This window comes from Saccostrea cucullata, unplaced genomic scaffold (assembly GCF_032062105.1).
Source record: "Saccostrea cucullata isolate Sc308-1 unplaced genomic scaffold, CSIRO_AGI_Scuc_v1 ctg1234, whole genome shotgun sequence".
In the NCBI taxonomy this organism is placed as follows: Eukaryota; Metazoa; Mollusca; class Bivalvia; order Ostreida; family Ostreidae; genus Saccostrea; species Saccostrea cuccullata.
The window spans coordinates 18,776-33,013 of record NW_026926064.1 but is presented as its reverse complement, the minus strand read 5'-3'; the positions used below and the strand labels follow the sequence as shown (position 1 = coordinate 33,013).

The 14,238-nt window shown below is 34.0% G+C and overlaps 1 protein-coding gene across 1 annotated transcript in view; it reads left to right on the top strand.

Annotated features, from left to right (window-relative positions):
* The window catches only part of LOC134270577 (hormonally up-regulated neu tumor-associated kinase homolog A-like), a gene marked incomplete at its 3' end in the record, with an annotated part of 69,661 nt that overhangs the window by 36,792 nt on the left and 18,631 nt on the right, over positions 1–14,238 (top strand). Inside the window, exons 4-10 of the mRNA XM_062752810.1 lie at positions 5,857–5,915; positions 9,045–9,174; positions 9,424–9,569; positions 9,851–10,005; positions 10,924–10,953; positions 12,613–12,742; positions 14,023–14,085. Of these exons, the coding sequence (XP_062608794.1) occupies positions 5,857–5,915; positions 9,045–9,174; positions 9,424–9,569; positions 9,851–10,005; positions 10,924–10,953; positions 12,613–12,742; positions 14,023–14,085 (713 nt within the window). The remainder of the gene's footprint in view (positions 1–5,856; positions 5,916–9,044; positions 9,175–9,423; positions 9,570–9,850; positions 10,006–10,923; positions 10,954–12,612; positions 12,743–14,022; positions 14,086–14,238) is intronic.

Genomic DNA, 14,238 nt, shown 5'->3' with positions numbered 1-14,238 from the left:
TGAAAGGTACTATTTTTGAGCTCTGAACTTTTTAAATGCTCAAGTTCAAGAAGTTTGCCAAAAGACAGGGAAAGCACTTCCAAGTCAAGTAAGTTTCAAAGCCTTGGTTTGCAATGCCCCCCCCCCCCCTTAAATGTTGCCCACAAATACTGGTAATAGAAAATGTAAGCAGGTCAGATAAGCTCATGATCCGTTCTACTTGGAGGAAGCTGATGATGAAGATGAATGGCACTGTTAATGTGCTTAACCCACTGGGGGGATATGTCAAACTGATTGGGGGTTTCAGAATGTTTATTTATTATGTGTGTGATCCTTTTCCCCCAAAACACTGCTTCCTTTGACCTTTGTGTCAGCTGCTGGAATCGGTAGCAGGCCAAGATGAGACACAGCTTCTGTCTCATAGTTACCAGAAAGTTTTCATACAATCATAATGAAAGATCTTTTTGTGAAATTTTGGCCTATGGTTAAAAATATGTATTTGTTTCTTTAGTTGATGACTTTTTCCAATCAGAGTAATATTTATGTGTCATCACTGCTACTCACTGGTATAACCATTATAAGTACACTTTATAGTCTCCAGACAGGCTAGTCCTTTTACTTTTATGTACTTTGATGTGTGAAGTTGTTTATTTCCCTGTACCTTCTAGCTTTGCCCTCTTGACCTTACTCACCAGAAAATTGACATATAGTCTCAAATGTTGCTGAGGAAGACAAAACAAAAAGTAGGCTGACAAGAACTCTTGAAAAAGATATTTATTCTCAGTGCCTATCTTCACACATCTGCAGCAGGAAAAAAATAGAATCAGACAGACTATATAACATGTTAGAAAATAAAAAATATTGAACAATGCACTAGGTTCTGATAACCTAATTTTCTTGCACTGCACAGTGGAGTCGTGGCCTTCTTCTGTGTTCTAATAATTTGTGTCAAAGGCTGATTGCTTCAGTTTCTGGGTGTTGGTTAGAATAACCTAGAATTGTACAGAGGAATGGCAGCAATACACATGTAGATGTACTATCTGTAAAAGTAATCAACCACCGATGGTATCAGTCAGAAGCCCAACACTTGACATGTGCTAGACTCCATTTCATGGTGCTTGCTGGCACTTGATGGTTGACAGAAATTTTAATTGAATTATAATCAAATTACTATAAGATATGCTGATGAAATACAGGAAAAGATGCTGCTCCATAAGAAAGGGTAAAGAGGTGGTCTAACCCCCCAGTCAGGAGAGTACGACATTCTGTCCTTGTGTTGAACCATGTATGAAGCTGCTACCTCAATGGGGCTAATGTGCTGTTGATTTAATGTAATTCCCAGCAGAGCTGGCCTTACACCCCCCAAATCTCAATCATAATTCCTGTTAAATGTCTTGAGTCAGATCTATCAAATTTGTAAGGGAAAGGTTCTGGTGATAAGGGAGAGTGTTTATCTCTGACTTCAGTAGCCTAATGACCCAATCAAGGCTGGGGTATATTGATTGATATTGAATCAGATGCTTTTGGATATCAGTTCCTATCGGCCTTTCCACTAATTAAATAAAAACAACAGAAGCTGTGTTTTTGCTTTTTCTAATATTATTTAAACAGAAGTCAACTTAAAAAAAAACTCAGTTGGCTTTGATGTTGCTTTTCCAATCTGTTCCTCTCTTACCTACTGGGAAGAAATGACTGTGTTCTGCATTCTACTGTTTTGTTTATAGAATTTAATACTTTGAGGTATATTCTAAAATGATTGGAACAACTCTGCATTAGCAGTTTTTTCCCCCAATAAATAAAATGAGGAAGATAAAAATGGCATATTGGGAAGTATACTGTTGAGACACAACAGACACGAGATAATGAATTTTTCGTTCAAACTCGTTTGTTGCAATTATTTTGTGGAAGGCCAGGTGCAATATTCTTCACAATCGGTAGATAAAATACTATAATGACTGTTACAAGTTGAATGCTGCTTTTTCCTCTCCATTTATTTTCCTTCAAAAACTGATGAACATCTTGCGTTATTAATCCCCCAGATATATAATGGGCTCAATGGTCCCTAATAAAAACTCATTCGGAGGCATTAGATGATTGTTGGAGTAGATACACTTTGGGATTACATAAACTGTAGATTAAAATTCTTTTATGGGAGGGGTCTATTGCATTGTTATTTTTACATGGCTTTGTTTTTAAGAAACCGCAAAAAGAAAATTGTGATAAGTTTGGTGTTTCCTGTCTAACCCTCAGTATAATGCATATGTTTAGGCATGTTTTGAAGTACTTTTGTATTTTGTTATTTTGTGCAGATCTGCATTACCTGGGTGTTTAGAAGTCCTGATTGCTCATATATTATCTATCATCTTGTAAAGGTGTCTAGATTACATTGATCAGAAATAATGCCTACATCATCTTTTTTCTGGTGATTTAAATTCACTTCAAAATAAAAGCAAGCTGCACACATGTCTCAGACATGCATGTACCTAACATGTTTTGACATTGTTGTATTTTCTTTTTCTTTTTTTTTTGAAAAAATATATTTTTTTAACAAAACTTTAAAATGTTGGCAATTATGTGATTTCTTTTGACATTTACTCTTTTATTTTGGGCAGACAACCACAAGTAATTTTATATATTTTCAAGTCGAAAACATAATGTTTTTAAGTGTCAACCATTATATGTTGCTCTATAAAGAGACTTAAAACCCTTAAAATAGTATCTAGATATGAAAGATAAATATTAATTATCATTTAAGAATAGAACTAACAACAAAGTCTTGCTGACGTCTTATCTTTCCAGCTAACTTAAATGTTAAAAAAAAAAAAATCAATGTCGTGAATGAAGAATAAAAAGTGTACACTTTCAAAGCTTTATTGCATATTGTACTGGTAATAAATCGGTAAGATTGACAGCAGAAATCTGATTGATGTAATGTTAGATACCTGTCAGTGATCATGTGAAGCTCAAAAAAATGTTGTTGAAGTTTTTAGAAGGCAGGACAATCTGAGCATGAATTTTAAGACATTTTTTATTTGTTGTCTCACAAAATTATACACTTTTTCACCAGGGGGCAGTGCAAACATTCTCAATTTGAATTGTAAACTTAATCATCAACAACTCACTCTTTGTATAAAATTTTTATATAAAATGTATTGGCATTAATTAGATTCTGTGAGCAGTGATTTTTATATTTCCTGAGTACTATCACTTTGGGATTCATTGATTAGTTTAATTTTGTTCATTATATAGCCATAAAGGAGAGGTGTTTATGGTGGAATCATCCACAAAGCTTTAAAATAAGTGAAAGGTGAAAGTTAAATTAAAAACTTGAGCCTTTGACAGGTAGTAATCAGAGCTCATTAAGGCCTGAGAAGGGCGACATTTATTGTATGGTTATTGGGGGTAATCAAAGTTTGAGGACCCCATACCTATCGCTTTTACCATGTAAATATCAAATGTCAATTACCCTCCGATTGAATTAAGGGCTGGACACTTGACCAATGTTTGTCACTGATTAATGGTGGAATGGGGAATTTGAACCCCCTGTTAACTTCCAAACCAATGAAATGATAAAAATGTAAGCTGTCATTTGCTGATGTCTCCGACCCTGACTTTATGGTTGGTCAGTATGTGTAGATTTGACCCCATGACCCCTGTGGCTACTGAGGGTGCTGGTGATTCAGCAGTTATTGTCTGCAAAAAATTTTGTCTGTCTGTCTGTTTGGTTTTCTAGAAATCACTGCATGTTTGTCTTTGCAGTAAGAAGAGTTTAGCAAACTTTCATTAAAGAACTCCCCAGTATTTTTTTAAAATCAGTTTAGAACTCCTACATTAAAAGAACTTGAGCACTTTTCTCTCCCCAACATTTAATTAAGAACGTTTTTTTCTCTAAATCTGCTATTCATTTTTGGTAAGCTTGCTGTTTCCCCATCCAGAGAAATTAATGTAGTTGCTACAACATTACAAAGTGTACATGTCCTCATTGCTGTGGTTAAACTCAACAGATCCTGCTTTTGCAATAAACTGCCTGTCTCCATATGTCTGTCTTATAATGCCAGATTTTCACTTTGGTCTACATTTTTATGTACCATACATACAGCCATAATCAAAGTAAATGCGACTCCTCCTAAATGTCAATATCTCTCGAAAACAGTGTAAGTTAATTTGATAAAGAACAGATTGAAACAGCTAAACCCGCTTAGAAGATTTTTTTTCTCTGTGAGATGAAGAACCATGAAAAAAAAAGTTAAAAGCAGAATGGTTCTTGAATGTTGTTTATCTTTAAGTATGAACTTTTGTAGGATATTTTTCAGTTAAAGTAATCCTATGTAAAGAGACATTAGACCACTACATGTAATATTTCAGACACAGAGAGAAAGTCCTGTATTGATTACTCAATCAAAATAGAACCAAAGACTGCATTTATCTTGTTGCATAAGCCCTTAGTTCATGAAAAGTAGATTAAAAGGCTCCAAGTTGCTGAATTTACCAATGTGGTTTACAGTGATGTAACCACAGAAAACAGGCCATTCTCATGCAAGTCTTGTGCATAAAAGACCGAAAAAGAGGGATCTACCTTGTAATAAGAAAACCCAAATCCTGGGATTGAGTTTGGCTCCCAAGGAATAAAAAAATCAGATTTATTTGACTGGTTTATATGTATACTACAGTATAAATTTATAGGTTTAGCTATTAGGATGCTATCTGCAATAATATCTGCTCATTAAATGTTGGCATCGTTTATTACTAAATGCCAAACACTGCTAGCATCTTGCACTATTATAAAATGTCTTAATTTGAACCGAATTGATCAATTTGTATGCTCCCTTTTTTTACTTGCATGATTATTTAATTTTTTCAGTCAGATTTTGGCAATTACATAATATTTTTTATTTGAATATGCCAATTTCAAGGAAGCAAAGAGCAGATTTGTGTATCAAAAATGAATCTGCCAAAATGTGTCATGAATTTGAGAAACAAAATACGTCTAGGGAAAAAACACCTGTAAGAACCTGAATCTTATTTTTATGAACTTAAAATTATGAGGATTTATAAGTCAAAATATATGCTCAACATAGGAGTTATGTGTGCATGCACCCTCAGAGTCACTGCTGACAAATTCTTCCAAAACCTCTCTCCAATTATTGAATCAAAAAGAGATTTTTGTACATTTTCAAGTATTTAAAAATGCATAAAAATCTGTTTTTAATCAAACATTTGCTTCAGTTAACAGGCTTATGTTTGTTTTGAGGTGAAAATCCTGAACAGGGTTCAAGCCTTCCATTCTTCAAAGAAATAAATCATCAAACTGTCCTGATTCGAAATGGTCAGGGACCATAAATTATTGTTTGTTAACTTTGTAACAATAACCTTTGAAGTTCAATAGCATACCTGTGTGGCAAATAAAGTTCAAGCAAATGACCAGTCAGACAAATTCTGACTGATGTTCTGGTGATTTGTTTGTTATGTATTTTTCCTTGCATAATTAAGAAAAATGATTCGTTAGAAAGCATATTAATCATGAACCAGTATCGGGGCAATGGCTTATAATGTGTTCAAAGGGAGATAACTCTATTCAATTAGCAAAGTTGTCTTATTCCCTGGAGATCCATCAGCTGATAAGACAACATTAATCTTGGAATTCTAAGTCTGACAGGAGTTTCTTTATCTATATATCTACCAAAAACTTATCTCCTCAGCACAGTTTTATATACCCGTATCTTGGCTCCTCATTTTCAGGACAAAATATCTACCCGCATTAAAACATCATTGATTTTTCCCCTTATCCACCCCCCATTGATCAGAGGAAGAAAGGACTTGACATGCAATAAACAATTAAACATATATGAAAGCAAGTTTCTGTTTTTCTTTTTGTAGGGATTTAAAAATGGAAAACATCATGTTGGATGAGAAGAAAAAGAATATCAAAATAGTTGGTAAGTACTTGTGTGGACGACTTTAAGGCTTGGTGCAGCATTGCCTAGATACAGACATTATCTTGATTGACGTAATTTGAGGTTTGAGGAAGTTAGCCTGGTCCACATCTCAAAGATATCTCTTATCTTGGGTTTACCAAATGTGCTTCCTTCTATGAACTTTTATATTCATAAGCCATTAAAGGTATTATACACAATATAAAGAAAATTATGCAAATTAGGTCAAGGTGACATATTCTTAGAAGGTCAAGGTTAATAAGATTCATCCAAACAAAAAAAAATTTTTTAACATGCTAATTTTTAGGGGAATTTCTGTTAATGTTATTTAACATACACCTTTATAAAGTAATTACCTTATTAAATTTTAGGCATTTCAAGATTTTATATCATTAAGCATGGATGATCTCCACCAAAGTAACAGGGTTTAATCATATTGTACCTTGACTTGATTGCTTTGACTTGCCCAGCATGTTAACGGACCGGGGACTAGGGTCATTGACTGGTCCTGTTTTAATGTCCACTGACAGATGGACAGGGGACTGTGGCAGGATAATTGATAATTTTATGGACCAAGTCCTACCAGTTCCCTCACCAATGAATGCCCCCAATCGTGTAAGCCCCAATAGAATACTAGAGGGTTCCCTGTAATTTATCAGACATCTGAATGGAGGGAGGGAGGGTTAGGCATTAGCATAGCAATGACACCTATCCACAGGGATTACCTGAGTGACCTTTGGTGTATGCTTGACCCTAAGGTCAGTCAGTCAGCTAGAAATGCTTTTTAAGTTTTCTTGCTTTTCTCCCCCTTGATGCTGTTAAGGTGTTTAATTACATTTTCAGTCTTCCCCATGATAAACAAACCTCTTGAGATTTTGCTTCTTCTGAGGGACCTGTATAGCTTTGAATTCATGAACATTTGTTGTGAATCACTTTTTTATGCTTTGTAGACTTCTTCGAATGGACACAGAATATTAACCTCTTTACATTTGCCCTAACAGAGTTGACAGACAGTTTCTGACCAGTTAGCAGAATGGAATACTTCTCTTACAGCATTGCTTGATTACTTGTAGGCAACTAAATTAAGGGGACAGTTATATTTTACCGGGCTTAGTCTCTAAATTCATCATTTTCTGGGGACACCAAATACACTAGAATTTGCTCTCACTTCTAATTAGGTGCAGGTGCTTTGCACTTAAAATTTTTCCAGCTGAAATTTGTTCTCAAGGCCAGTCACTTGTATTTATATCCACATGATGTTTGGAAGTATGATACATGTATAATGTAGAGTGGAAGTGAAATATTTCGTTATTTTTGAGTTGTATTGCATTTTTTGCATTCACAGACTCCTACTCCATTTATAAAACTGACAATGGAGTAGCTGATTGGAATCTTGGTAACTTGTCAGAGTCAGGTCCGTGAACTGCCTGCAGCTCATAATCCTAAACACACACAGTCTCGATACTAATTACATTGTCTCAAATCACTGAAGAAACTGGATATATAAACATTGATAGGACCAAAATATCTCCACTGGATGTTTATAGAAACATGCTGTCAGTATACAAATCAATAATTGATTCTGACATGTTGGAATTATTTATTATGGGAGTAATTCCCCAATAGGCCGTAATTCTGGTATGAGACCCTGACTCTACATCAGGTATGACTTGTATAGGCCCAGATTGACATTGGGACCCCACCGGGCTGGCTGCTGAACCGATTCCTGAATAAACGGAATCATTTCATCAATAAAGTGTTCCTGCCAACTGTAAAATCTGCAGATGATACATAATTTGACTTTATTGCAATATTATGCAGACATCTTGCAGGGTTTTTTGTCAGGAATATAGATTGAAGTCGTGAAGAAAGCAAAAGATGATGAAAGTATACCTGTCAGAAAAGATTAGCTGGGATATGATGAATGGAAAGAGTGGTTTTATAAAGGGAAAAAGTCGTTCTAGCATCAGATGTTATGGGTGGGGTAGGTGACCTTAATTTGAACCTCTGTGGACAATTAATCTCCAATCTAAATGAAGGAGCATATCTGGAGAGAGGAAATGGCTGAAATACGGTGATTGAGTATTGATGGCCAGCTCTCACTAATATTTGGGGGTCCAGAAAGTTTTGTTAGTATGATAGTGTTGAGCTACCCTACTTTGACCTACAGATGAAAGGTTCTGTTTATCAGTAGAACTCCATCTGTGATGGCACTGTGGGCCCAATTGATTGATAATCCCCCAGAAAGGCTTGTCTGCATACTGCTGCCATGGGAAGACCTCTAATTTGTTGCAACATCCAACTTGATTTAACATCTGTTTATTGAATATCAAACCACAAGGGTTCTCTATTATTTTTCTTCTTTGATAAACTCTGAGGGCATTAAAGATTTGTTTGTATGAAGCTAGAGCAAAAATAAAATTACATAATGTGTTGCACCTGAAGAAATGAAGAATATGGTCTAAGGAAGATAACTCTGATACATTGCAGTGTATCTTAATTAAATGGTTGGTATACACAAGTTTATTTGTTAAAAATTTTCTAACTTTAGATTACCGGTAAGGTTAAATTTTGAAGAAACTTTAGAATATGCACACCTGTGCATTGTCATTGGTTGTCTTTATAATTAAATTCCGAGGGGGATTTCAAGTGCTAAGCAGCAGATTATGGTCTAAGGGAGGCAATCCTCTGCAAATTCAATTATCAGTGGAAAAGTGGAACACTAGCGAAAAAATTGAAAAAAATTCTTTCTCACAAATGAAGTAAATTCAATGTCTTACTAGAATACTCTTTGTTTATTCCCTTTACTCCTATTGCCTATAATTTGTCTGGTCAGGCTAGTGTGTGTCTTCATTCAAAAGACAATTGGAGAATTGTGGATTATTGGTTGTAATTAAGTCAATGTGAAGATGACTTATTCTTTATGAAGGAAAAAATAGTTTTGCTCTTTGAAAATAACACTTTTGTTAAAATGATAATAATTTGAATCAATTGATAAATTAATTACAATATATTTCACTGATTAAAATGGAATAAACTGTACTTTAATTTAAGACTAATTTTAATAATTTATAATAAAATAGAGATTTTTATGAATTTTGTATTTATTTCTGTTTTGGTTTATTCCATCAGATTTTGGACTTAGTAATACATTTAACAAGGATGAGCTGATGAAGACGAGGTGTGGATCTTTAGAGTACGCCGCCCCCGAACTGTTCCACCCATCCGACAAGTACGGACCAGAAGTGGATGTTTGGGCAATGTAAATCAGATCTTAATTGTTCTGTTGCAGAATTCAAATGATCCAAGACTAAAAGAAAAATGTTTTGCCTTTATTCATGGATGTATTACTCAATAGTTAAATTTTATTAAAACATAAACAAAGTTAAGTTCAAAATTATTAATAACCGATAGTATAACCATCACTATAAAATTTGATGATAAAATTCTATATACATGTACTAAGTTTTGATTCTGCATTTTGGTCACTAGAAATTGTTATCTTGTACAGAGGTGTCATAACTTATGCAATGGTGATAGGGAAACTTCCATTCACAACACCATACACCGATCAGTACAGGAGACAAAAACTTCTCCAACAGGTGGAAAAAGGGGTCACGGAGGTTCAACTCAAGGAGATGTGTAATCTCAGTGAAGGTGAGAGAGAGATAGCTCTGAGATGTCGAGATCAGTCATGTTTATAAATGGACAGAAGAGTATATATACTCCAAAAACTTTGATTGTCACAGTTGGTCCTAAAATGAGAAATATCAAGTTCTATATCAAATCAAATGCTAAGAAATTTATTTCTGTTTAGAAGCCTCAAACTTTACTTAAAATCTCAGTATAAGGAATAAGTACAGTAATAGTCTGAATAAAAATGTTAACAGATGTAACAAAATAAGCTGCCAGTTTAATTCTTCAATTTTTTGATACAGAACTAAAGCAGTTACTGTGTAAGCTGTTGGAGCCTAACCCCAGTCATCGTCTGCCTCTGATGGATGTAGAGATTCACCCCTGGGTGACTTGTGATGCCAAAATGCCTTTCTACCCATTTCATGCCTTTCCCAGGGACAAACTGCTCAAGTCCCAGGTAATGACAAATTTCATTCTGTGATTTTCAAGTATTGTTTTTGAATAAATTATAAAAATGTTGAATTTTAATCAAAACGTCCCATATTTGTGCATAATGGTGCATCTTTCTCATGATGATTTGAATTTGGAGTTTAACCTTACTATTTAAAAAAAAATTAACCATGGCTTAATGTAACTTCTTAACATTTGAGGTGAGGGCTTTCATATGCATATACAATGTATATATTCTTTATGATGATACCTATCTTTGGGTACCAACAGTTTATGACCTTGACCTTGGAGATTGACCTTGGAGTTTGACATACTTTGAAAATCTTTCATTGTGGCAGTATGAGATGTCATATGCGAGCCTCATATGACATCTCATACTGCCATGATACCAAGGGGGCATCAGTGTTTCACACACACATCTTGCTCTTCATGATTTTTAACCCCAGGAGCTTGATACCCCATCTAGTTTGAGATCTTGACGTTTGACTGTACATTCAAGTGTTTTTTGTCAGACGGACCTGAGACGCTGAGACTGGAAAAACATTCTTCATCAGAAATTAAAAGTTTCACTTTTCAAAAATGAAATGGTCGTATCATAATACCAGACATCATGTACCATTAATTGTGATGTTATACACTGAATTTAGGATTATTTTATTCAAGTACATACATGTATACAATAAATTTGTTTAGTGATAAAGTGATTCAATTCAACTAGCTATTACCTAAATGCAAAGAGGGTGTCTTTTGAAAGATTCGATTATGTATATTTTGCACATTACCTATTGTGAAGTTGTATGGATAGATTTACCATGTATACCGTTTGTAAAATTTATTATGAGATATATATGTAATCCAATGGGTTTGAGATATGTTATGTCAATCTTGAATCTTCACATACCCCATTCTTTTCTTGGACAATCAGGAAGCCATTTTAGAAGAGTTAGAAAATGAGGTAAAAATAGTGCAACCATATTCCTGTATTTTGTGTCAACTTATACTTTCATGAAGATCTTTCAAGTCTCTCATTATCAAGTTAAGCACATGATTTTAACAAACCTTCTTTATTTGATATTTTATGAATGGCACTGTATTTCAGTCTTACTCTTGATAAGCAGCACATATAGCTAAAAAAAAAAGAAGTGAGAAGTTTTATTTCAGGTTTTCTTCTGTTTTCAAAATATTTTACAAAATATTTCAAGATTTTCCTCTGCTGACTCTGGAAATGGCTTGACTCACTATAACATTGGCTATTAAGTCTTTGCATGGGCTCTGAAAATGCTTGGCTGCCCTTACTTTTATATGTAAAGTAGCTATTTTGCTTTTGATTGTTTGTCTTCCTTATATTTAGATTAACTGTAACATGGATATTTTCAAGCTTGAAAGCATGAAACTATAATTGTATGTTATTTTGTAAAACATGAAAGATCACACCAGAAAATTAATTCAAAAGGGAGGGGTATTAAAATAACAGCCAAGCATTTCCAAAGCTCAGTGACTGTACTTTTACAGCTATACTTTTAAAAAAAACTGAATTTTTCATCTGTGTGTTATGAGTGTCAGACTACATAATTTTGCAAACTTTCTGATGTGATCTTTTTCAATTTTTGAAGTATTATACATTTGAATTTTCAAGAAGAATTATTTTAATTAAAAGATATTTCACAGAATTGCTTTATAAGCACCTTTATTATTATAAGAGACACTAATTCAAATATTTTAATATTCTTTTAGTAATTATTTAGAACTCTTATTTATTTTTCTAAAATATTGCAAGTTTGATAACCTTGACAATTTTTTTTCTTCACAAACCACAATCACTATTTTTAATATATTTAGCTTTAAGGTTTTCTCTTGAATTTACATATAAGTTCACTGACAAGTCATAATACAGATTTGCTTGTAGCACAAGATATTTATGAGGGAAATTTATAGACATTGAAATAAATGATTGGATGATGAATGAAGGAATGTAACAGATAATTTCTGTAAAGAAATAGACAAATTGATCTGAATAGTTTATGATAAAGTTTATATTAAATTTAAAGTGTACATTATTTAATAAAAGAATTTTAAGGAATTCTTTTCGGAAAAAGTTCAGGTATGGGTTAAGCTACAGTATATCTGTGAGGGATGTGAGGCCTACAGGTGCTGAGACATGTAATGATAATTGAATTTAAATCCATCCATGGTATTGTAAACATTTTCCCCCATTTTCACGACTTTTATTAAATAGTAGTGCTATGTAACATGATTTTTGAATGCCAGTCCCTAATTAACTTTCCTCTTTTGTACGTCTACGTGTATATAGCTCTCTCCTATGATTTTATATTCCTAAAACTATATTCCTTTCTAAATGTGACTTTCTAATAGTGTACTAACCATATTGAAGAGTGAAGGTAGCTGAATGTTAGCACTAGACAATTAGTATGTTCATGAATGCCTCCTTGAAAAAATGTATCAGCAAACAATAACAATGCAGTGTTAGTTATTCAACTTGCACAATACTTTTGATAGATGCTTTATACTAACAATGATAACCCCCTACATTATTGTTGTGTAGTGTACAATAGCTACTGATACTGTCTATGAATGGAGTTTGATTTTGTTGCAGGTAATTGATGAGTTATCAGAAATGATGGAAATGAATAAGGAGCAAGTGGAGAAAACTGTTCATGAAAGTAAATGTGATGAACTGTCAGCCATGTTTAACATGATGATGGACAATAAAAGGAAAGATAAAGGTAAATTAGTTATATTTCATTAGAATGTAAGTCAGTTACATTGGGTCTATTTCATTAGGGTGTAAGTCAGTCACATTCGGTCTATTTCATTCAGGTGTAAATCAGTTACATTGGGTCTATTTCATTCAGGTGGAAGTCAGTTACATTGGCTCTATTTCACTCAGGTGTAAGTCAGTTACATTGGCTCTGTTTCATAAGGTTGTAAGTCAGTTACATTGGGTCTATTTCATTAGGGTGTAAGCCAGTTACATTGACTCTCTTTCATTAGGGTGTAAGTCAGTTACATTGGGTCTATTTCATTAAGGTGTTAGCCAGTTACATTGGGTCTATTTCATTAGGGTGTAAGCCAGTTACATTGGCTCTATTTCATTAAGGTGTAGACCATTTACATTGGGTCTATTTCATTAGGATGTAAACCAGTTACATTGACTCTCTTTCATTCAGGTGTAAGTCAGTTAAATTTGGCCTATTTCATTAAGGACTGTAAGTCAGTTACATTGGGTTTATTTCATTAAGGTGTTAGCCAGTTATATTGGGTTTATTTCATTAGGGTGTAAGCCAGTTACATTGGGTGTATTTCATAAAGGTGTAAGCCAGTTACAATGACTCTATTTCATTTAGGTGAAAGCCAGTAACATTGGGTCTATTTCATTAAGGTGTAAGCTAGTTACATTGGGTTTATTTCATAAAGGTGTTAGCCAGTTACATTGGGTCTATTTCATTAAGGTGAAAGCCAGTAACATAGGGTCTATTTCATTCAAGTGTAAGTCAGTTACATTGGGTCTATTTCATTCAAGTGTAAGTCAGTTACATTGGGTCTATTTCATAAAGGTGTAAGCCAGTTACATTGGGTCTATTTCATTCAAGTGTAAGTCAGTTACATTGGGTCTATTTCATTTAGGTGTAAGTCAGTTACATTGGTTGTATTTCATTAAGGTGTAAGCCAGTTACATTAGGTTTATTTCATTAGGGTTTAAGCCAGTTTCATTGGGTGTATTTCATAAAGGTGTAAGCCAGTTACAATGACTCTATTTCATTAAGGTGAAAGCCAGTAACATTGGGTCTATTTCATTCAGGTGTAAGCCAGTTACATTGGTTGTATTTCATTCAGGTGTAAGCCAGTTAAAACTGTGTCTTTTCAATTAGGCAAGCCAGTTAAATTGGGTCTTTTTAATTCAGTCAGTCACATTTCCACAAAAAAAATACATTCATGTTTGCAATTTCCTTGTTACAAAACTTAAAAAAAACATGGATTTGAAATTAACTTTTGATTTTTGCAGGAGTATTTGACCTAGACTACACAAGCTTTCATGAAAAAAGAAGAGAAAAAAGAGAATCTAAAGGTACCAAGCATAAAAAGAAAGTTGCACAAAGTCAACAAATTTTGTCACAAAGTGTGACTACCCCAGAGGTTGATTTGGAGGAGGTGAAAGGTAAACTAGCTATTAGTGCCCCCCCCCTCCCTCCTGGTGCACGCCGTGGTGATCGTTAGTGTA